The 24602-nt window shown below is 40.7% G+C and overlaps 1 protein-coding gene across 13 annotated transcripts in view; it reads left to right on the top strand.

Moving 5' to 3' along the window:
- The window catches only part of KALRN (kalirin RhoGEF kinase), a 758640-nt gene that overhangs the window by 591760 nt on the left and 142278 nt on the right, over nucleotides 1-24602 (top strand). For 2 of the 13 annotated variants that reach the window (XM_077118106.1, XM_077118116.1), the window contains exon 1: nucleotides 3232-3450. The exons of 6 other annotated variants lie outside the window; for them this stretch is intronic. In XM_077118106.1, the coding sequence (XP_076974221.1) occupies nucleotides 3366-3450 (85 nt within the window). In that variant the 5' untranslated portion in view covers nucleotides 3232-3365. Of the gene's footprint in view, nucleotides 1-3231; nucleotides 3451-24602 lie in introns of those variants that run through there. 5 more of the 13 variants (XM_077118109.1, XM_077118107.1, XM_077118110.1 and 2 more) reach the window with 4 other exon arrangements.

Below are 24602 nucleotides of genomic sequence, written 5' to 3'. Positions count from 1 at the left end.
ATCTTTATGAGTATAGGCACACCTCACTTTATTGCACTTTGCAGACAAATTGAAGGTTTGTGGGAACTCTGCCTAGAGCAAGTGTTTTGTGTCATTTTTCCAACGTCATGTTCTCACGTATCTGTGTGTCACATTTTGGTAATTCACATGATATTTAAAACTTCTCATTATTATTATATCTGTTATGGTAATCTGTGATCTTTGATATTACTATTGTAATTATGTTGGCGTGCTACAACCATGACAATATTAAGACAGCGAACATAATTGATAAATGTTGTGTGTGTTATGACTGCTGCATCAACCAGCCATTCCCCTATTTTTCTCCCTCTCTTCAGGCCTCTGTGTTCCCTGAGAAACAACAACATTGAAATTAGGCCAATTAATAACCTTATAATGGCCACTAAGTGTTCAAGTGAAAGGAAGAGACATACATCTTTCATTTTAAATCAAAAGTTAGAAATGATTAGCTTAGTGAGGAAGGCATGTCAAAAGCTGAGATAGGCCAGATAGGCCAGAAGCTAAGCCTCTTGCACCAAGTTGTGAATGCTACGGAAAAGTTCTTGAAGAAAATTAAAAATATGATTCCAGTGAACACTCAAATCATAAAAAAGCAAAAAGCCTTATTGATGCTATGGAGAAAGTTTTAATGATCTGGATAGAAAATCAAACCAGTCGCAATATTTCCTTAAGCCAGAACCTAATCCAGAACACAGTCCTAACTTTCTTCACTTCTGTGAAGACAGAGAGAGGTGAGGAAGCTGCAGAAGAAAAGACTGAAGCTAGCAGAGCTTGTTTCATTAGGGTTAAAAAAAGAAGCTGTCTCCAAACATAAAAGTACAAGGTGAAGCAGCAAGTGCTGATGGAGAAACTAAAGCAAGTTGTCCAACAATCTAGCTACGATCATTGAAGGTGGTTATACTAAACAACAAATTTTCAGTGTTGAGAAAACTGCCTTCTATTGGAAGAAGGTGGCATCTAAGACTTTCATAGCTAGAAGCAGAAGTCAATGCATGCCTTCAAAGATTCAAAGGACAAGTGACTCTAGTTAGAGGCTAATGCAACTGGTGACTTTACTTTGAAGCCAATGTTCATTTACCATCCTGAAAACTCTAGGGTTTTTAAGAATTGTCCTAAATCTACTCTGCTTGTGCTCTATAAATGGAAAAATTAAACCTGGATGATAGCACATCTGTTTACAACAGGAGCTGTTATGGAGATGTATAATAAGATTTATGTTGTTTTCATGCCTGCTATACATCATCCATTCTGCAGCCCATGAATCAGCGAGTCATTTAGACATTCATGTCTTACTATTTAAAAAATACATTTTTTAAGGCTCTGGCTGCCATAGATAGCGTTTCCTCTGGTGGATCATCTCCACTGAAGGAGATATTTGTATATTGATATAGAGTTGTTGGCTAAATCTTGTTAAAGCATCAGTAAAATTTTCTCTGCCCTTTCATTTCAAATGTTAAGCAAGATGACGACTTATTATACACCTATCTTGTGTGATGCATTTCTGAACCACATAAAGGCGTCATTCTATACCACGCAGGTGTTTTTGAATCCCACCCCGGGCTATATTTTGAATTAGGTACATTGATGTTAACCATGTATACTTTGATAGGAGGTCCAGTTATTTTTGTTTGTTTGCTTTGGCTTAAATTCACAAGTGATGCTGATTTTGGCACTAGTGACAATTTTCCAACCTTGATCAATGGCCTAAGAAGAGAATGTAGGTAAACATATAACCTCACCTCCATGTCTAGCTTCTCATGGAGGAGCGGGCCTTAGATCTAAGAGATCCCAAGCAACTGATGAGCCTACTGGACTATATGATTCACTTGAACTGTCAGTTTCATCCATCTACACATAACTGATACCCTTGCATTAAAAAAAAATGGATCTGGACTAGGTAAATTGAAAACTCTCTGGAAAGGATTCACCATTCTAGATGCCATTAAGAACATTCATGATTCATCGGAGGTCAAAATATTGACATTAACAGGAGTTGGGAAGAGGTTGATTCTAACCCTCATGGATGACTTTGAGGGGTTCAGTGGAGGATGTAACTGCCAATGTGGTGGAATTATGAAGAGAACTAAAATTAGAAGTAGAGCTAGAAGATGTGACCAAATTGCTTTAATCTTATGATAAAACTTGAGCAAAGAAAGTGGTTTATTGAGATGGAACTACTCATGGTAAAGATGCTGTGAACATTGTTAAAATGACAAAGCATTTAGAATATTACATAAACTTAGTTGATAACACAGTGACAGGGTTTGAGAGGATTGACTCCAATTTCGAAAGAATTTCTACTGAGGGTAAGGTGCTATTAAAAGAGCATGGCATGCTATTGTAAATCTTGACAAACAAACATACAAAAGAGCATAGCATGCTACCGAGAAATCCTTCTTGAAATGAAGGACCAATTGATGTGGCAAACTTCTTTGTCTTATTTGAAGAAATTGCCACAGTCACCCCAACCTTCAGTAACCACCGCCGTGATCAGTCAGCGGCCGTCATCATCGAGACCCTCCACCAGCACAAAATTATAGCTGGCTAAAGGGTCAGATGATGGTTAGCATTTATTTTTAGCAATAAGTATTTTAAAATTAAGGTATACATGTGTATATATATAGTTTTTAACACAATGCTATTGCATACTATTATAGTGTAGACATAACTTTTATATGCACTGAGAAACCAAAAAAATCCATGAGTCACTTCATTGCGAATTGGTCTGGAACAAAACTCGCAATATATCCAAGGTATGCCAGTGTTAGGCATTAAAAGGAAGGGAGGAAAAGAGTCAGGCGAAGGTGTTTTCATTACAGAGGAGGCGGTCCAAGTTTGGAGACAGAGGGGAAAGAGTCAACCTGTTAAGGAGAGAAAGTATTATTCAGTCGTGAAACTTCTAAATTGTTTGCACCACTCCTACCTCATCGGGCTATGTATTTTAAGCCAAAACTGATTATGGTGACCTTTAAGTGGGAGGAAGTTGCACATAAGGAGGAGTACCTGTTTTGTGGATTGTGTATGATTATCCTCCGTATGCTTGCCGTGTGCCACCGGCAGCGTTGCATACGGTTCTGTGCCACGCTGCTGGCCGCGACTCCAGCAAACTGCGGGACCTTGGGACTCCGCCCCTTAGGCCCACCCTCCCGGCCCGGGCCCCGCCCCTCCTCCTCTAGGTGGCTCTGGCTCCCTGCAAGTCGGAGCCGCGGCCGAGGTGCCGGGAGAGAACTGAAGGGAGGGAGGGAGTTGGCTCCTGGCCCGGGCGCTGAAGTTTCTTTTCAGCTACGCCCTCACCCCCTGGCTGGCGCCCGTGCCATGCGCGAGCGCTGGGGCTGCGGGGCAGCATGAAGGGCGGCGACCAGGCTTACACCCGATGCCCCTCTTTGGGGTGGCTCGTTGCTAAGTGTTGCTGTTGCTTCTCCTGCGGAGGTGAGCGGCTGTGGGCGTGTGTGCGTTCGTTTAGCCAAAGTCTTGGCAGGACTGAGTGTGAAGGAGGGAGGGGAAACCACTTGAATAGGGAAAATGGGGGTGGGGCATGGGAGAGCAGCAAAGAGGATGGGGGAGAATTTGCTCTGAACCCGCGCTCTTTTCACAGTTTCCCTGACATAAGCTCTCTGACTTGGATGCGTAGCTGCAATTTGTGTACTCAGTCACTTACCAGCGACTTTGGATTTCGGCGCGCCAGCCTGCTGGGAAGTGGGAAGGGGGTGGGTGTTACTGGTGCTAGCGGGCGGGAGGGGTCTCTAGAGCTGGCTCTCGGTGTCCTGCAGTAGCCAGGTTCTGGCACCTCACTGCTTTCATTTACATATGGATCTCAGCTGCGGGATTAACATATGACTTCTGGCTATAGGAATGTGTTTGACACTTGTCCCAATTATCAGGAACTGTTTTTGCCAAGTGACAAATGTTTTATGGGACTGGAGCACTTTTCCCTGCCTGGGCTTTCACAGGGGGCAGCTCTGGGCCAGAGCTTGGCTCATGAATTTTAACCAAGAATTCTCATAGTACCCAATTAAGACTGTATTTAATTTTTCCACTAATTTTAATGGTGTTGAGGAGACTTGCAGGAAGCAACCAACTTTCTCCAAAATCACCCGGCAAAGCTGGAGGGTGAGAAAAAGGACCTACAGAGGGAAGGTTATGGATTCTGTAGCTTCCCCTGAAAAAGAAATCGGAACCTTCCTAGACAGCAGATGTCCTAACATTTTTCATTGTTCCTAACATTTTAACACTTCATCTGGGAGGGTAGAAGGAGAGAGATGCTGTTTCTGTGTGACTAGAAGTAAGAATGCACCCTTTTACTTGACATTTGTTCATTTTTAGAAGTTTCACCTGTTGGGCCCCTCATCTCCACCCCTCTTTACCATGCCCCAATCTCCTGACCCAGTCCCCATCCTTGTCCATGCAAAGTCCTAATCTAAGTTTCTCTTAGAGTTGACAGGTGAATAAATTTCACCATACTACATGCCATACATGACAAATTCCTCATCGGCAGATTTAGGGTTAAAAAGCACATTAAATCTGTTACTTGTGGTTACTTAGGATACTGTCATCTAAAATTATATATATTGAAAATTTATTACATAAGTAATATAAGACATGTGTTGGGGATTAGATAAGACAGTTTGTTTTTTAATGTAATGGCACCAAATAAAATACACTTAAAACAAAAAACTACTTAAATTTGAAGAACTTTTCCCCAAGTCATTAAGGTTCATAATCCCAGCATTAGGTTCTCTCAGTCTCTGCAATTAATTAGAACAGCCTGGATCTGTATGGTATCCAGCTATACGAGCCAGAATTCAGATGGAGAAGGAATCTGAGGGGGTAAAGCATCCCTCAACAAACATCCAAAGCTGGTTCAAAAACATTCAAAGCAAAGGCAGGGAATTGAGGCTATTAAAAGAGGAAAGAAGCAGGGAATGGCCAGAGGGGAATCCAAGGTGGGTTGGTTTGCTGTAAAGACTGTGCTTGCTTTCACTGTGAAGGGTTTCCAGACAGAATTTCTTAGGAGTCAGTTTCCTGTCAAAAGCAGAATGTGAAGGGGGGGGTGGGAATAGAATGTAGGGACTTGGGTGGTGCTTATCTAAAGCTGCTACAGCTGCCTCCTCAGAGTCCAGATGTGTGGTGGCTGGGCTTCCCTACAGGGTAATTCTCCCAGGGTCTCTCTGGCCCCGGCTTTGTTTGTGAATTGCCCTGGCCCTGCCTCCATAGGCGTAGAGGGGGTGGGGAGCAGCTTGGGGCGCCTACTGGGCCTCCTCCTGCCTGCGGGACTGGGAAAGCACAGTGCCTGCGGTTGCAAGCTCTGTGGCTTAGAGAGGGGGCATGGGAGGGTGATGTTGCAGGAGCTGGAGAAGACCATCAATCCTCAGCTGAAGATGAAGAAGACAAAAGGTGCAAGCAATGAAAGTAGCTTAAAAGGAGAAAGGGGGGTAACAAGGTGGCTGGTTGCCTTCTTGTCTTCTTCTCTTTCCTAGATCTGAAACATAGGAAGATGGAAAACTGGGGCTTAAATCTGAGGAAGGTGGAGGGGGAGGTGGGTTAGCCCCCTTCCAAGTAAGCTCCTGGCAGCAGCTGGTGAGGGTGACAATGTGCAAGGTGTTGAATTTAGCTCCTGGGACTCCTTTGGTCTGGCTCCAACAGAAAAGAGAGATTTGACTCTCCACCCAGCTTGGAGAATTCGGAAGCAGCTTGCATAGATAAGATCCTGTATTGAGCTTGCCCAGAGTACCAAAATTCCATCAGAAGAGGCTTGCCCATCAGAGGAGTCTAGTATCTGACTTCAGAGAAAGTCAGCAGCCAGGGAGGGTAATCTGCCTCCTTTTTAGTTAAAACCAATTTCTCTGGTCTTTTACTTTTCACTTGTTAAAACTAAAAGGCAATCAAACTTTTAAAAGACACCCCCCTTTTTAAAAACAGCTGGTTATTTGGTCTCTATCCCTTCACTTGAGAGGACTCTCCTACTGTTTCTGTAGCTCAACTCTGAAGCCAGCAGGTCAGACACACACTTCCGTGGTTTCCAAGTCAAAGAGCATTGACTAACTGACTTCCAAATCATACAGGATTTAAAGGATACCTCCTGCTAGAGGAAAAAGACAAAAGTAAAAGAAACCAAGAGAAAGCTAATATGGAGTGTTCTGGTTGTTTTTGCCTCAAAGCTGAATGAGCCATAGTGGAATCCCTCAGGTGAATCCTAAGTGGTTATAATCACTAGGGTAAGAGTTTAGGATTTAATGACTGTTTTCATGGTCTTTAAATATCACATTTGAGAAAAGGTGGACAATTTTAGCTGAGCTTGTCTTTTGGTTGGGAAAAGTAAGGAAGGTGACTATCTCATCTTTTTCTCTTTACTCTTTGGTTCTATTGAATACAGGTGTAGTAAAGGGATTTGATGGAAGATGATCTTTCTTCCCTACCTTGAAATTGGTGTTGAAGGACAGGAAAACTGAAAACTAAAGATAGGATGAAAAGAGATTAGGTGAGAAGGAAGAAGAGATAAATGCCTTTGTAAGTGCCTTTTTGAAAGTGAAAAACAAGCAAACATGAGATAATGGCATGCGTGTGTCTGAAGAATGATTAATCATTGATGCCACACTCTGTGGGGCATTTCAGAATTACTTTGGCTAGTTAGACTTTCTTTTAACTTGGAAGAAGTGGGTCAGTTCTGCATTCTTCTTCAGTTGTCTTAAAATAAGAAAAACAACTGTTTGAAAATGGCAAAAGGATTTCAAGTCACTTGGAGGTTGCTAAGTTACATGTTGCAGCTTGGAATTTGTGACTTCTTAGATCCAAGAACCTAGAGATTTTTTCTGACCTTTCTAACTGGAAGCCATTCTTAGAGCTTTTACCTTTCTGGTCAACTTGTAATTAACTTTGCAAATGTGAACAAAAGTCCCTTCTTCCTGGAGACATTTCCTGATTGATATCCTCATCTGCTTCTCCACCAAATTTATTTACCCTTGTTTATTACCGTATCATTTCCCTTGCATCTGAAGCCTGCATGGTATCCTGCCTTTCCATTTAGACTGTGGTGTATTGACCAGTTTGGGAGTTTGAGTATCTCAGATATAAAGAGAGGAAGGGGGTGGTGACTTACCCAAACCAAATCCGTTCACCATGGAGGTCCTGGGACTGCTTTCTTCTTTCTCTTTTCCAACATGGACAGTTGGATTCCTGCTTGACCCTGACATCATAAGGTATGAGTAATGGTAATGGATTCACAGGGTGTCCCAAATTAAACTCCTCTAAGTTTTTTCTTGTTTTTCTAGAATCACCGATCTGGAACTTTATGAGTTGATGTGAATGTCTCTTCCTTGGTCCATAAATTAATAGAGCTCATTCTTTAGATAGAATTTACTGTGTGAAGCCATGACACCAGGTTCCTTTAGAAAGGTGTCAGTAACCTGCAGGAGGAAGGCTTATGACACTCATTGTCGTTTACATTAATTCACTGCCCCAAATCCTCAGGACCTTTATTCATCCCTTTGATTTCTCCATCTTCCAGGAGGTACCTTTAGCACCACAATGAAACATTTTAGCATGTTTATATTTTCTCCAGTATATCTCTTGGTTTTCTTTGCCTTATGGGGGTTTACCTTAATCTGGGGAGAATTATCATTCAAACGTGCTGTCCCCGCCCAACATCCTATGCTTCTCTTCCCACACCTGATTCTCTGACCTAGTGAGTAGTAACAGGGTTATCAGATATTTGCTGTATAACTGTACTGACTGCCAAGCCCAGGGTAGCCTCCTAGAAATTGTAGGCTATGGATTTGGTGGGGCGAGCAGCATTGGAAGCTAAAGCTGAACTCTCCTTCTCTAGTACAACTGCAATGTCCCACCGTCCCTGATAATCCGGGAGGCATGTCACCCCAGTGGTTTCACGCACATATGGGTTGATAAGTCCTACCTTAGGATAAAAAGGTTAAAAATCAGCTCTGTTTTTCTGTGCAAAATTATTTAAAAGTAAAAACCCAGTGAACATTGGGAGCCCACGTCTGAATCTGGACAATGTTATGGGTATACCTCTCCTGGGAGAAGAATTGTTGGTAGTCTATTTCAGGATGTTTCTTTTCAGAATCTTAATAGGTTCTGTTCTACCCTGAAAACATCCCCATCTTGTTGAAGGGCTGTTTTTCTTTTAGTGAATGACAAGAGTGGCAACACGGCCTGCCCTCTCCTTCAGACCAAACCCCAAACTTTTCCTGAAGAAAACCCTAGAAGAGATGGGTCACAAGCAAAAGGGGATAATCATAGAAAGTTAGAATTGGAGACTTTCACCACTTAGATATTATTCAATCAGATCTTACTCTTTTATAGAGGAAGAAACTGAGACCCAGCATTTATTAGCAGGGTCAGAACTAGAACCCTTTTCTGATGCTTTTTCCTTACCTCCATTATTGTCTTCTTGGGGATGTGATTTCTTACTCTGAACAGAGATAAGGTTGACTAACTGAGAAGGAGGAGACAGTCCCCAAGATGAAACATGGGTATTGATGATGCAGTGATCTGTAATTCTTGGGGTGGTTGCAGTGCCTGGAGCCCTTTGAAATTGAACCTGCCTCGTATGCTTTGTGGGACTGTTCTGTCCCAAGACTGCAGAAGGCAGAACCTGTCATAGCTCTCTATCTCCCAGAGCAGTTTGTGCATGTTTGTTCTCAGTAAATATCTGTTTATGTTCTTCCCTCTGGTAAAATTTAATACAAAAGGTCCCCTTTCCCCATTTCTTCTTGTTCAGGTAGAAATAAATCAATGAAATGCATTCCTACCATTCCATCTTTGAGCCTCACAGGTTTTTTTGTTTGTTTATTGTTTTTAGTTTTCAAAGCACTCTCTGACAAATAGTTACAGGACAGATCCCAGAGTTTGTCATGGGCTACCATATGATCTTCTCAGATTTTTTTCCTTCTAGCTGCTCCAGAATATAGGAGGTTAGAAGGCTTAAATAGTTTTTTATCATCACAGTCGACTTTTTTTTCCTTCTTTTTTTTGTGAAAAATAACATATACACAAAAAAGCAATAAATTTCAAAGCACAGCACCACAATTAGTTGTAACACTTTTCAGAGTTTGGTATGGGTTATAATTCCCCATTTTTAGGTTTTTACTTCTAGCTGCTCTAAGATAGTGGAGACTAAAAGAAATATCAATTTAATGATTCAGCATTCATATTCATTATTAAATCCTATCTTCACTGTATAACTCCACCATCACCTTTAATCTTTCCATCCCTCTCTTTAGGGATGTTTGGGCTATGGCCTTTCTAAATTTTTCATATTGGAAGAGTCTGTCACTAATTTGGGGTAGGGAGATGGAACTATCTGATGGTTTGGAGAGGCTGGGCTAGGTTCAGGACTTATCTGGACCAAGACCCATCTGGAGGTTGTAGGTTTCTGAAAAGTTACTCTAGTGCCTGAAACCCTTGTGGTATCTTATGAATTTCCCGAGGTATTCTTTAGGATTGGCTGGAATGGTCCTGGTTAGGGATTGGCAGGTTATGATAGGTAGCAAGATACACCTGAAGCTTGTGTAAGAGCACCCTCCAGAATAGCTTCTCGACTCGATTTGAAGTCTCTCTGCCCCTAATACTTTATTAGTTACACTTCTTTTCCCCCTTTTGGTCAGGATGGAATTGTTGATCCCATGGTGCCAGGGTCGGATTCATCCCTGGGAGTCATCTTCCACATCACCAGGGAGACTTTCGCCACTGGATGTCATGTCCCATGTAGCGGGGAGGGCAATGATTTCACTTGCAGAGTTGGGCTTAGACAGAGTGAAGCCACATCTGAGCAACAAAAGAGGTCCTCCAGAAGTAACTCTTAAGCATGCCTATAGGTAGTCTAAGCTTCTCTGTTACCTACATAAGTTTCACAAGAGTAAGCCTCAGGATCAATGGCATGGCCTATTGATTTGGGTATCCCTAAAGTTTGACACAGTATCGAGGGTTCCCTGATGGTAAGGATTAATAGTTCCATATTCTTTCTCCCATCCCTCAAGGGACTTTGCCAATACTTTCTGATTTTCTGCTTAACATACTCTAGGCTGTATCCAGGCATTACAATAATCTATACAGGATTAAAGAACCTCTTTCTTATTCTGGGCTCCCTGTGTTTCAATTGTTGAAATGAGCTATTCAACCTATTCAGATAGGCTGAGTTAGATTATATGCTACAGAAAATTTCAGCTGCAGACCAAATAAAACCCTTCTTCCTTTGGTCTCAGAGTATATATGGCTCTAAAATATAGACACTATCTTCCTTACCCCTGTGTTCTGAATTACTTTAACCCCAACCTGATCTGCTTCATTCTTATCTCTAAACGTCAGGTTTTTTTAATCTCTAAATAATATATATGATATATTATATATATATATATATATATATAACAGCCTCTCGAAATCCAGAAATAATCGCCACTCTGGACTTAATGTGTCTGCTCTAAAATCTTATAATCTAGGCCCCTATTTTCTTATAAGCATTTTCTAACGGTGACCATACCATTGTTGTTCTTTTATTACTGGCTTATTTTGTCTCACCAAATGTCCCACATGTTCCTTCACATCATTGCCTCCTTCACGACTTTGTTCCTTTTTATAGCAGCACAACCTTGGTTCATAAGTATACACCATCGTTCGCCAATCTACTTCTCTGTCAGTGCATCCTTCAGCCACCTGCTCTCATCAGGCATCATGTATAGTGCCAAAGTCCACAGTCCATCAGCATTCTCAATTTTACATAATTTCATTGTTCCCAAGAGAAAGAAAACCAATAAACACACCCTCGCCAAATAGGAAATCTAAACCTCCTCTTAACTCTTGTCCCTCCCCCTATTATTTACCTCTGCTGTTGCTGTGGTAGTGCAGATGGTTTCCTTTTGAACATAACCCATAGTATGCGATAGCAGTTTTCCCCCTGTACCCTGGACTGAAACACTCTTTGTACAAAAATCATATTTTTGAAGTAATTCTTGCAAGAAACGAATTCATATTTCTAGTGTTAATCAGTGGGACACTCACTGGTTTTTATGTAGCACATTGTTTTAATTCGTTTGACAAATGTTTGTGCTGCCTATGTGCCAGCCCTATACTCGGTACCATGGGAGAAGGGGTGGGAGTCATAATGGTGTCTGCCCCACTGGGCTCATGTGAGGATTAGTTAAAATAATGTATGTAAAGAACTTAGCATAGCACCAGCCGTGTAAAGTGCTTTAAAAATGCTAGCTATTAATGATAACAGTAGTCAGGATACAATACATAGACCCAGTCTTAGGGAGCTCCTAACTAAAATATCTGTAGGTTCATTAGGTAAACATGGTAAATCTAACTTCCTAAGCAGTTTAGTGATCTTGCCTCTTACTGTCTAACGTGCCTCAGTACAGTGAAGTTGTCACTATAGGGAAGAAAGCTTGTGATCTAGAAGTATGATGGGGATTTCCTTTATATATATGTATATGCATATATGTATTAAACCAATAAAAACACAATACTTTTAGTATATAATCACTGTGTTATATATAACTATGCTGTGTGTACATAGATAATACGTAACAGATACTACCAAGAAACTTAAGCATCACAAGTTATCCTGATGTGCAGGGAACACAGAAGTACGAGAATGAGAGAACATCTACACCATTTTTGAAGTCAGATCCTGAGAACATGTATTACATGAAAAGAGAAGTCCAGTCATTTTTTCTTGCCTGCCCCTTGAGTTTGGCTAGCAATCTAACTGGAAACGTTTCTCTGTTCACTCATGAATTGCACATCCTTTATGTGCAAGGCTGTGCTGGTTCTTTTTCAGGCTTTTTGCCCAGATGAAAATCATAGCCTGCTGCTTACAGGCTATTATTCCAGCCTTCCAAGGTTCTGGACATTTCTTTGAGTTTTGGCCAATGGGATACAGTGTCTTCTGTATCCTCCTCCAGCTGAGAGAGTGGGTAGTGTGGCTGCCTCCATGGATTATTCGGTGATAAATGGACCACATCTTTTGAGACAGGCAGAACCTCCTGCATTTGCTTCCTGGAAGGAGAGGAGTGCTAGTTACACCTTCAAGCAGCTAAGAAGCTGCCAGGTCAGAAAGAGCAAAGATCAAAGTTATAGAACAGGTTGTTCCACATTCTTCTTGTCTTCCTGGTGACCACAGTGAGGAAACTGTCAATTTGAAAGGAAGGGAAACCCCCTTCTGCTAGGTGAAAACAGCATGCCTTAAAACATTTCTGGTTCCAGGTATCTGTTCTTCCCAGAAGAAGAGTAGTTTGGGGCATGTGTTTCTTTCCTTACAGTACCAGGGTGTTTTAGCTAGGGTTCTCTAGAGAAACAGAATCAGCAGTTATCTATAAATATAAGATTTATAAAAATGTCTCATGTAACCATGGGAATGTGAGTCCAGGGTCTGTAAGGCAGGCCATGAGCTGGCAGCCCCAATAAAGGTTCTCAGCGAACTCTCAGGAGAAGCTAGCTGGCTGAAGCAGGAAGATTGATTGTCTCTTCTGAATCCTCCTTGAAAGCCTTCTGGTGATTAGATTAAGCATTACTCACTGCAGAAAACATTCCCCTTAACTGATCACCAGCATGGTCATGATTTAAGTCCATGAAATGTCCTCATAGCAACAGACAGGCCAGCACTTGCCCGACCATACAACTGGGCACTACCACCTGGCCAAGTTGACCCATGAATCTGACCATGACACAGGGCATTCTCAATTTCTCCCCTCCCTTAGTGAGAATATTCCTATTGTTTCATGGAGAAAGAGATGTTCTCTTTCCCCATCTGAAGAACTGAGCCTTACTGCTAAAAAAAATTGCAAACACTCTGAGTCTGCCACAGATTTAGTTCTCACTCTCACACCTGTGTGGTGATTATTTCTTTTCATCTCTCAACCCACTGATAGGATAAATTCGAGCTGAGGTTCTCAAGGTGCAGTTCCAGCACCACTGGGAACATGTAAGAATGGAGATTCTCAGGCCCACTGAATCAACCACTGTAGGGTGGGACCCAGCAGTCTGTGTTTTAACAAGCCCTCCAGGTAGCTCTGATGCACCCTGAAGTTTGAGAACCACAAATTAGGTTGTGCTTCTGACCTGGAAGAAAAGTTAAGTTTCCCTTCCAGCTTAAAAAAATTTTTTTTCTTGTTTTAGTTTGTTCCATTCTCTCTCTTTCCTCTCCCCACCCTACCCCATTCTTCCAGGCTCCCTTCCCCACACTCCAACATGAGCATTCTATTCCTGAAAGTTCCTGTGCCCCTGGGGAATTCTTGTTTTGAGAAGACATAGTGGCCCTAGCACCATTTGCTTTCATTTGCAGACAGGAATAGGACCTACATGTTCCCTAAACTCATCAGCCTGAGGGTTGAGTAAGGAAAGTTGTTGTATTTTCCTAGTTAAGATGTCTTTGCTTGTATGTGAAATTTTTCTTGTTTTCCTTGTTACTCTAGAGTCAGCTATGCTCAAGACAGGAAACAAAAACAAAGCAAAGCAAAATTAGGAAACAAAAAGACCATACAAGCCTTGGGTGGTGTGGCTCAGCAGGCAGAGATCCCCCCCTACAAGCTGGAGACGCTGGTTCGATTCCCGGTGCCTGCCCATGCCAAAAAAAAAAAAAAAAGACCGTGCAAGCCTTACTTTTAAACGTAATTCCAACCATCTAGAAACAAATGCTACTCAACTTCTTGTTATATCCTTTTCTATCTGTTGCCCCCTTTTTAATGAACAAGTTCATATTTTATATGGTACTTTATAACTCACTTTTACTTAATCTTCTGAAAATCTTCCCGTGAAGATGTATTTCCAGGATATTTTTAGGAGCTGCAAAGAATTTCATCACCAAAAAGAGTTGAACTTGACAACCAAACAAGTAAAAGTTTGGTGGAAAGGAATGGGGAGTCCTGGGTTGGGAAATAAACCTTTCCAGGTATATGGACAGACTGGGGTTTACATATCTCCACCTCCCATGTCCTGACTTTACTTTCTGAAGAATACAGGATTTAACCTGCCCTTACCTCTCTTCCTCAAGATATCAGCATGCGTTACAGCTACAGTTTTATCCCTGTTCTAAACCAGCTCTTGAAGATCATGGGTCAGTGCAGCCCCAAGACCAAAGAATAGGTCAGGTACCGAGCTAGACGTGAATCTTATTAGGACTTACGAACAGGAGAAGATTCTTCCCAATGACATCCATTCAGGAAATAGAAGTCAGCGCTCTGCGAGAGGGGGCGTGGTGGTACCAGGGAAGCTTCTAAAGGCTTAGGACAAGGGCATGACAGAGGGTATGAGAACATTCTCAGCAGGGTCTGATGACATGGTTTGGAGGTTTTTTATCAACATGTCAGGGAAGAGGAGTTTCAGTGCTTTGTAAGATAAGAAGTTTGTGATTACCATCTGTACATTCTTTCCTCCTTGAGGAGTTGGTTGACCTTTAACTTCTGTCCCTGTCATGTAGGCAGCTGAGTGCAGCAACTTACTCTCAATATGGAGGGGGCGCCCAGGTCTACACAACCCCGCCTGTCCTTTTCTAAGAATTGTGGTATTAGGAGTTTTTTCATTCCAGAGGCTTGTAGTTGTTCATGCTTTCACTGAATATGTCCAGGTATTTTGAGGGGCTGGATGCAGAAGGGGGAGATATACCTTGAGAGGTAGGTCATTTTTAAATTATTGTAACTGGGAAATATTGGCAAGAGAGCCTTCTCTTTTTCTTTTTTCCTTTTTTTTTTATTAGAGAAGTTGTAGGTTTACAGAAAAGTCATGCTTTAAGTACAGGGTTCCCATATAATACCTTACTACCAACACCTTTGTGCTGGTTTGAAACTATTATGTACCCCAGAAAAAACATGCTTTTCTAATCTTGAGTGTGCAGACCTATTGTTAGGTGGTACTCTTTGATTAGATTGTTTCCATGAATGTGACCTACCCATTCAAGGGGTCTTAATCCTTTTACTGGAGCTCTGTGTGAAGAGAATAAAAGACAAAAAAAACCATGAGAAAGTCCAAAGCCAACACAGAGGGCAGAAAGATGAAACCAAGTGACACAGACATTTAGAGATGCTAAGCTAAGAGAGAAAATCCCAAGTTTGCCCTGGAGAAGCTAAGTGAGGACCCACAGATGCTCAAGAGAAAGCCACTGGAATCGGAAGCTGAAAGCAATGAACCAGAAGCAAGGACCCTCAGACCCCAGCCACTTGCCTTCCCAGCTGACAGAGGTGTTCCAGATGCTGATGGCCTTTCTTGAAAGTCAGGGTGTCTTTCTCTGGATGTTAATTTGGACATTTCCACGGCTTTAGAATTGTAAATCAATAACCTAATAAATCCCCCTTGAAAAAGCCAATCCATTCTGGGATGTTGCTTTCTAGCAGCATTAGCAAACTGAAACAACCTTGCATTGGTGTGGTATATTTGTTTCGGTTGATTAAAGCACATTTTTATAACTGCACTATTATAGTCCATGGTTTCATTAGCGGTTTGCTGTGTAGTGTAGTTCTATGTGTGTTTTTTTTTTTAATTTTTATTCTAGTAACATACAAAAAACTAAAATTTTGCCTTTTAACTACATTCAAATATATAATGCAATGCTTTTAATTTCATTCATAGTATTGTTGTATCATTACCACATTATCAAAACTTTCCCCAATGTGCCATATAGAAACTCTGTTCCTTTTAAGCCGTAACTTCTAATTCCCTACCCCCATTCCATTTCCTAGATTCTGACTATATAAGTTAGCTTATTGTAATTATTTCATGTCAGTGAGATCATGAAATATTTGTCCTTTTGTGTCGAGGTTATTTCACTCAACATGGTATCTTCAAGGTTCATCCATGTTATAGCAAGCATCAGAACTTCATTCCTTTTTAGGGCTGAATAATATTCCATTGCATGTATATTTTATATACTATATTTTGTTTATCCATTAATCGATTGATGGACACTTGAGTTGCTTCCATCTTCTGTATCCTCTAAAGATTTGTCAACTTTATTGATCTTTTCAAAGAACCAACTTTTGGTTTAATTAATTCTCTCTATTGTTTTTGTATTCTCTGTTTTATCTATCTCTGCTCTAATCTGTTATTTCCTTCCTTCTGCTTGCTCTGGGTTTAGTTTGCTCATCTTTTTCTGGTTCTTCCAGTTTTGAGGTTAGGCCTCTGATTTCAGATCTTTCTCTGTTTGTAATGTAAACATTTAGGGTTATAAATTTGCCTCTTAGCGCTGCCTTGGGTGCATATTATACATTTTGACATGCTGCATTTTCATTTTCATTTAACTCAAGATATTTCCTAATTTTACTTGTGATTTCTTCTTCAGCCCATTAGTATTTAAGAGTTGTTGTTTTGTTTCTGCAGATGTGAATTTTCACATTCTCTCTGTTATTTATTTCTAGCTTCATTCCATTGTGGTCAGAGAAGATGTATTGTATGATTTCAATATTTTTGAATGTATTGAGATTTGTTTTGTGACCTGAGATATGGTCTATACTGGAGAATGATCCAAGGACATTCAAGAAGAATATGTATTTTGTGATTGTTAGGTGAAGTGTTCCATGTATTACTGTTAAGTCTTGTTCCTTTAGAGTATCGTTCAAGTCTTGTATTTTCTTATGGATCTTCTGTCTACATGTTCTATCCATTATTGAAAGTAGTGTATTGCAGTCTCTTGCTATTAATATAGAATGATCAATTTTTCCTTTCCAATTTGTCAGTATTTGCTTCATTTATTTTGGGTTTCTGCTGTTAGCTGAATAAATATTTATAATTGCTATGTCTTCTTGCTGAATTGACCCATTTATCAGTATATAATGACCATCTTTGTCCATCACAATGGTTTTTTACTTAAAATCTATTTGGTTACTATTTGGATGGTATATATTTTTCCAACCTTTTAACTTTCAGCCTACTTGTCTTTGAATTTAAGATGAGTCTCTGTAAACAGCATACATTTGGGTCAAGCTTTTTAGTCCATTCTGCCAATCTCTGCCTTTCAAACATTTTATCCATTTACATTTAAAGTCACTAACTGATGAGGACTTGTACAGAACTTGTTGCTTTTCTATTCAGTTGTCAGAACTCTCTCCTTGTTCTTCATAGTCAACAATTTGATCAGTGTGTAATGGGGCATATTTTTCTTCAATTTTATCTTCTTTGGTGTATCTGGGTTTCATGGATGTGCATGTTCATGTCTTTTGCTAAGTTTGGGAAGTTTTCTGTCATTCTTTCTTTGAATAATCAACCTTTTAACTTTCAGCCTACTTGTCTTTGAATTTAAGATGAGTCTCTGTAAACAGCATACATTTGGGTCAAGCTTTTTAGTCCATTCTGCCAATCTCTGCCTTTCAAACATTTTATCCATTTACATTTAAAGTCACTAACTGATGAGGACTTGTACAGAACTTGTTGCTTTTCTATTCAGTTGTCAGAACTCTCTCCTTGTTCTTCATAGTCAACAATTTGATCAGTGTGTAATGGGGCATATTTTTCTTCAATTTTATCTTCTTTGGTGTATCTGGGTTTCATGGATGTGCATATTCATGTCTTTTGCTAAGTTTGGGAAGTTTTCTGTCATTCTTTCTTTGAATAATCTTTGTACCCCTTTCTGTCTTTCTTTTCCTTCTGGGACTCCCATAATACTTATATTGGTACATTTGATGATGTCTCAGAGTTTTAGGCTATTTATGTTTTAATAGTTCTTTTTCTTTCTGATCCTCAGCTGGACTCATTTTAATTGTCTTGTCTTCAAGTTTGCTGATCCTTTTTCTGCCTGTTTTTCACCTGATGTTGACCCTTTCTTGGGAATTTTTTCTTTCAGTTATTGTGGTCTTCAACTCTAGTAGTTCTGTTTGGTTCCTTTTAAAAAATTTCCACCTCTTTATTGAGGTTCTCATACTTTGTGTTCATTGTTTTCTAATATCCCTTAGTTCTTCCTCTATATTTTCCTTCGTCTCCTTGCTCCTTGAAGTATTGAAGATCGCTTTTCAAAAGTCTTTGTTATGTCACCAGTCTGATCTTCTTCATTTATGTTTTCTGGATTTTTAATCCTCTTCCTTTGGGTCAGCTATCATTTCCTGTTTACTTGTATTGTAATCTTTTCTTGCTCACTGTACATTTTAATATTTTAAAATGTTATCTCTGGGATATATTCCCCTAGATGTCTGTTTTCTTGAGCTTGTAACCAGTTGGCAATACAACAGAGATTTTCTTGAGTGATAGGAGCTATAAACCCAAGCAAGTCTAAGCAAAAAAACACTTTTCACCATGTTTACCAATTAACCTTGCATTGAGGGGTACTCTCAGAGTTCAGCACTCCATTCAGACAGGTTAGTCAAGGTGAATGCCAAGTACAGCATCCTCCCTGTCTTCTCTGGGCCTGTGACTTGTCCTGAGCTTATGCTTGCTGGTGGCCTTAGGAGTTCCCTGTTTATAGGAGTTTGACTACCATCTCTCCTTCTCAGGAATCTTTTCCCTTCCTGGGTCTTCCACTGAAAGATTTAAAGCCTTTGGCCGAGGCCATCCATCCCAAATTTTTCTTAGACTGCTTTCATTGTCTCAAGCTCCTTTTGCCTGGAGGGAATGTTCTAGGAGGGGATGCAGGCTAGAAAGGACTTTCCCTAGTCAATCTTTCCCACAAGCCTAGGGACCTACAAAGGGAACACCGGCAGGCTCTAAACTGCCCTGAGAAGGGGATGAGGGAAGAGTTGTTAAGGGCAGCAGAGCTTCTTACACAGCTCCCCAAAGTTGTGCTTTCTTGACTTGGCCCCTGCTTAGCTAACGTATCCTTTCAACTGTCCTCCATCATTCTGAGGAAGCATATTGTCTTTAGTCTCCTCCACTGCATTTTGGGGGGCAGATTGGAACAGTGGCCACCCAGCATTCCAGAGTAGCCGGCCAGAAACCATGATCAGTGAATGGCCCCCCGCATGCCCCCCTCCTGAATCTTTGTAAAGTGGATTTTTATGTCCTTCTCTGTGCTGCACCAGGGGCTGGACCCCACTACTGCCTGCCTGAGTGGGGGATGGGCACCAGTAATCTGTGTGTGAAGAGAGCAGTTTACTAGTATTAACCATAATTTACCAGCCTCTTCTTCCTGCTCTTCCCTGGTTGCTGGACCCTGTTTTACTGGACTCTGCAGTTTCAAAATAACTGATTCAGATAGTTCCTGCCTGTTTAATAGTTGTTCTGGTGTAGGGACTGATTCCCGGACCTTCCTACAATTCCCTTCCCAAGGGCCTTCATTACCATTTTTTTTCTGTCTAACAAAATCATACACAAGCATTGGGAAAAAGTAGAAAATACAGACAAATGAAGATAAAATTCCATCACCTAAGGATAAACTAGTATTAACAATTTGAATATATGCTTTGTCTTTTTTCCCCATGTATCCATTTTTTTTTTTTTCAAAAATAGGATATAGTGGTGTTATAAACTTTTTCACTTAACATGTTTTTATGGATGCATTCATGGTACCCTGGAGCTGGTTCAGAGAATGATTGTTAAATATTCAGTGTTTGGAGAGTGGACTGTTAAAACATTGGTAGGTTAAAATCAGCCATGGTGAGATATTTATACCACAGAAGTCATCAAACACTACAAATCAGGGCTTTTATTTAGAGTGTCAGTTGATCAGCACACCACTAGACATATTATTTTATCCTGTTTAACTATGATTTGTGTTAATTTTACCAACTATTTGATGTTGTTTCTAATATTTGTTTTCTAAATGATACTGTAACAGCCATTCTTGTCAAGTCTTTGCACACACACATATTTACTTCCTTAGGATAATTTCCTAGAAAAGGAGTTCCTGAATTAAAGGTCCTGTAGAATTTCAAGGCTTTTTATTTATTGCCACATTACTCCCTAGCGTCATACCCCTTCAAAGGAAGGGTGTACTATTTTTTGTTTTAAGAGGATTTATGAAAATCATCCTCTGGGACCAGGAATTTCTTACCTCTCCCATTGTTTACTTTTGTTTATATTTTCTGAACTAGCTTAATTCTTTTTACATAGTACCCTGGCTGAAAATATAGTATAAGCTTATGCCTGTAATTCTTGGGCTATGAACTGATATTCAGTGTATAAAAAATATATTTTGTGGTTGTTCTGGATTGAAAGACAGTATAGCATAATAATTACTTGGATTCTGGAGCCAGACTTGGTTTGAATCCTGCTTTGTTACTTATTTGTGTGACCTTGTACAAGCGACATAAATTATTTGTGCTTCAGTTTCCTCATCAGTAAAATGAGATAACAGGATCTGGTCATGGCATTTTTGTAAGGCTTATGTGAGTTGACATATGTAAATCATTTAAAATAGTACTTGGAACCTGATAAGTACTAGGTAAATGTTGGATTATTATTATCATTAATGATAATTAACTTGTACCTGTACCAACTGTCACCTTCAAAAGATTTAGTTCCTTACAAATGTGGGAAATTGAGTTGAGCATTTTTGGTTTCAGTCAGCAAATTTTTGAACACCTTGTGATGGTTATTGGACTAGCCACGTCAGAGAATTAAGATGCTTTCATGCCCTCTCAGTATCTTGCAGTCCAACTTGGGAGCTACTCTATGAATATGAAACAGTAAGTAATGACAAAAAAAAAAAGGGAAATAATTGCTAAAGAAAATAAGAGGAACAATGTTTTAAGAGCCTATCTGATTACTGGTTAAATAAGTATGCAGAAGCTGATGAGAGCACAGTAGCTTGGGGTGATCTGGGGAGACTTCACAGGGGACTTGGGGTTCCCTCTGAGCCTAAAGAGCAGGAAGGGTTTGTTTTTTTTAATTAAGTACCAAGTAACAGTGTGAGAAATGCAAAAGGGATGTGCAGAGGATACTGGTGTACCACCAAGGAAAGCGTCTGCCTCCTAGAGCTGAACTGTCCAATATGGTAGCCCCCAGCCATATGTGGATAGCGAGGCTTGGGAGTGAGGCTGGTCTGAATTGAGATGTGTTGTGTCAGTGACACACCAGATTTCGAAGACTTGGTACAAAAAGAAAAAAGAAAAAGACACAAAATACTTCAACTTGGGTCATGGTGGCTCAGTGGCAGAGTTCTTGCCTGCCATGCCAGAGACCTGGGTTCAATTCCTGGTGCCTGCCCATGTTAAAAAAAAAAAAAAAAAAAACCTCAACTTTATATGATCACATGTTGAAATGGTAATATTTTGAATATATTACAGTAAATGAAATATATAAAAATTTCAACTATTTCTTTTTACTTTTCAATGTGACTCCTGGAAAATTTAAACTTGTATGTGGCTCCCACTCGGGTTTGAACTGCTCTCGAACTTATAAATCATGACACAATGAAACACCAAAGGAGAAATTTTCAAACCCTGTGTCCTTCCCATGCCCTTCAAGGGCCAATCTTAGGCTGCCCTCCCCAGCCCTCTCCATACTTCCAAGAAAAGCAGTTAAACGTTTTCCCTTCTGAGTGGCATAGCTTGCCAGGGAACAAACAGGGCTTAAATGGCAAACTTTCCTCACAGAGTTCTGATTGAGTAGCTTTGAGAGGTATTATGAGGCAAAACCCTGAAAAGAATGGTCAACAGGAAAAGAATGACAATGTGCTTCCATTTCTCAACCCTCTCACCCCTCGACTCCCTTCACTACAATTCTCCTACTTTGTATAACACAAGCATCTCTGGTCTGTATGTCCCCAGCAGCTAAGGGATGAGATGAAGCTGCATGGTAGCTGGGGGTGGGGGAAAGGGGATTTACTGCTGCTCTGACTGGGGGTAGGTGGGGACTGCCTTCTACCAGGGATATGACTTGGTGGGTGCACATCACTCCTAGTTGAACTTTGTTTTGTCACTTATGTGATTAGCATTTGAGTGCTCATTTGCAGCATTGTAATTTTAATTTTTCATCCTTGTTCTTGTCCTCATGAAGCATTCACTAAGCACAGTGCCACACAGAATATTGGGAGCATATCCCTATCTGTCTAGGGGAAGCTGTATGTATACCATGTCTTGATTATATGGAATTTTACAGCATCTCAGATCATAAAGAACAGCTCACAGTTTTGTACATAGAAGAGCACTTCAGAAAAGAGAAGTGACTTGCCTGAGGTCTCAATTGGTTTTTAGTAAAATGATACCATTCTTTCTGTAGCAGACTGCTTGTATCTTTGTAGGAGAAGACAATACAATGGTCCTGCCCTTTTCTATGAAGGTAGGGCTGATGAGAACTGTAGAAGTACTGGGTCAAGTCTGAGGGGATACCCAGTTCTTTGGAAAGAATCTAAGGGTCTAGGACCCCAGAGAATAGGCAATCACTCCCAGTTTCCTAGAACAATATCCTAGCCACCTGTTCCAAATTTGTTCCCATAGGAATCTTTCCCACTATGACCACTTGCATCTGGTGTTTCCAAATGTCCAGAGGGATTCTGAGGAAACCTCCCTCTTTTGGAGGTCCAAAGTCAATGTGAAACGTCAGCTGGATTCCCAGAACCTTGATTTGGGATTCCCAGAACCTGGTCTTAATGGAATCAGTGTCTGCCTACTGGCTTGGAATCTTCATGCAAGGCCAATAAGCCCAAGGAGCCTTCTTGAGATATTCTAACAGACTTTTCTGTGACCTTCCATACCAGATGGAAGGTCAAGGTTGATCTGAAGCCATGTCCAGATAGCCATTGGGCTCCAATTTAATCAGGTTCCCATGAAGGCCCTCCCAGAGGTCCCAGGGAGGTTGGTGTATGTCAGAATAATCCAGGGGCCTTACTTGAGGCCTCCCAAAACTGTCACCTCTGATTCTTCAGAGTTTTAAGGGATAATCAAGAATCACACCCAGTTAATAAAATGGACATTGCACTGCCCTTGTAAATTTAGTTTAGGAGGGGATGGTAGGTTTCATTTATACACCCACCCACCCATGCATACATACATAGTTTTGTAAGTCTTCTCAAAGAAAAGTACTGGAGGCTCTGAGAATATCGGTTGGTGGATAGGGAGGAGGTAGAATTGAGATTAGGATGATAGGAACTGAAGAACTGACATTTTCTACTGAGAGTTTTGTTACTCTCCTCCTAGCCCCCAAGTGGATATTATTTGCATTCTGGACCAAGTTTAAAGAGCTTTTCCAAAATATTTTGCTGAATATTATGAGAGAACAAAAGAAAAGTATTATAAAATAAGCACAAAAGCAGACAACTTTAGAGAGTATACATTTTTGGTAGCATAGCTGGCTTGCTTCAAGCACTCACATGCCATTACTTGGTCCACAGGCATCTGAGGAACCTGCACTCTAGTCACAAAGGTCATTACTGGGACCTTCACTTCCTAATTCATGTTCTGAGGCCATCTTATGGCCAGAGCCCCTTTATAGACATTTTGACACTGGGATCCAGATGAAAAGGGCCAGATTCCCATTTGCTGTTGCCTACCTTGAGCTTACCCATTTAGCAGTAGGTTCTGCTGAGGCTTCCTGCAACGATCTGCCACTCATCGTATCGTGTTTCAGCTGAGACTGAGTGATCCTTGCTCAGCTGTATTACAGACCTGATTCTGTCTCAGGTGAGGCACTGTACTTGTGGCATCTTTTCTGATTTTCATTCCATGAAGGGATTTTAGAGCTAGAGACCAATCTGCTTACTTGGGGTCTGCCTGAAAGCAATAGAAGACCTCAATAACCTTTTTAATTTTTTTTTTCAGCCTTTCTACTTTTTAAGTCCCAGTTTCTTTGTGCTTTGGTTTGGAAATTCCACCCCCTTCCCAATTTAACTTACAGCCTAACCACCAAATAGTGCTTCCATTTTAGTGTCAGCAGCTAATTCTATCAGAGCATCTATGTAATTCCTCAAACAGCCAATTTCCCAGCTCATTCCCAGTGAGGTGGTCAGGTCTAAATTTAACTTTGATTCTTCTGCCAGCATACACAAGCCAGGGCTGCAAGAGTGAAATCAGAGCTAGACTGCTCTCAGCTGGGAGCGGGTTAGATGGAAAGGTGAGCAAGGTTCCCCAAAAGGCCAAATCAGCCCTGAAGGAGGAAGAGGAGTTCAGGGTAGGGTGAAGTGTAGTCCTTCTCAGGGGTTGTTGAACTTTATCCTAGCTTGGCTGGGTACCTTGGAGAAAGGCAGCCAAACTCTCCACCCTCCCAGTTTCCTCCCACTGTAAAGTATCAATGACATAATCTCACCTGGAGTTGTAATTACCATGGTTTCTTGCCAAGCATTATACCACAATTATGTGCTCACCTTTGCCTTTTATTCTGAAGTCACTGATCCCAGATTTATAAGATTCAATCTGTACATAGTGTTGTAGTGAATTCAGCTTTTGGTTGGTTGTCTGATCTTCCTTTGCATCTTTTTCTGTCAGAAGACACATATTTCAGAGACTGGAGAGGGGAGTGTCTATAATTCTGTTTGAAGTGGCTTTGTCAAGTCAGGTACTTAAAATGTGTAACTGCAAAGCATTGAAACTAATTTAGTTAGTATTAATTTATCTCATTATGATCTAACACCTCCAATTTGTATTTATGGTCACGGTTAGCATTCTACAGCATGAGGTTCATATAGAATATGGAGTGACATCAGATAATGACTCAAATAGGACAAACTTTATTTTTCTCTTTGATCTGTTGCAAAGATTTTGACAGTAGTCTAG

The sequence above is a fragment of the Tamandua tetradactyla genome, chromosome 10 (assembly GCF_023851605.1).
Source record: "Tamandua tetradactyla isolate mTamTet1 chromosome 10, mTamTet1.pri, whole genome shotgun sequence".
Taxonomy (NCBI): Eukaryota; Metazoa; Chordata; class Mammalia; order Pilosa; family Myrmecophagidae; genus Tamandua; species Tamandua tetradactyla.
Note: the sequence above shows the minus strand (reverse complement) of the source record. Positions and strands in the feature narration are given on the sequence as shown.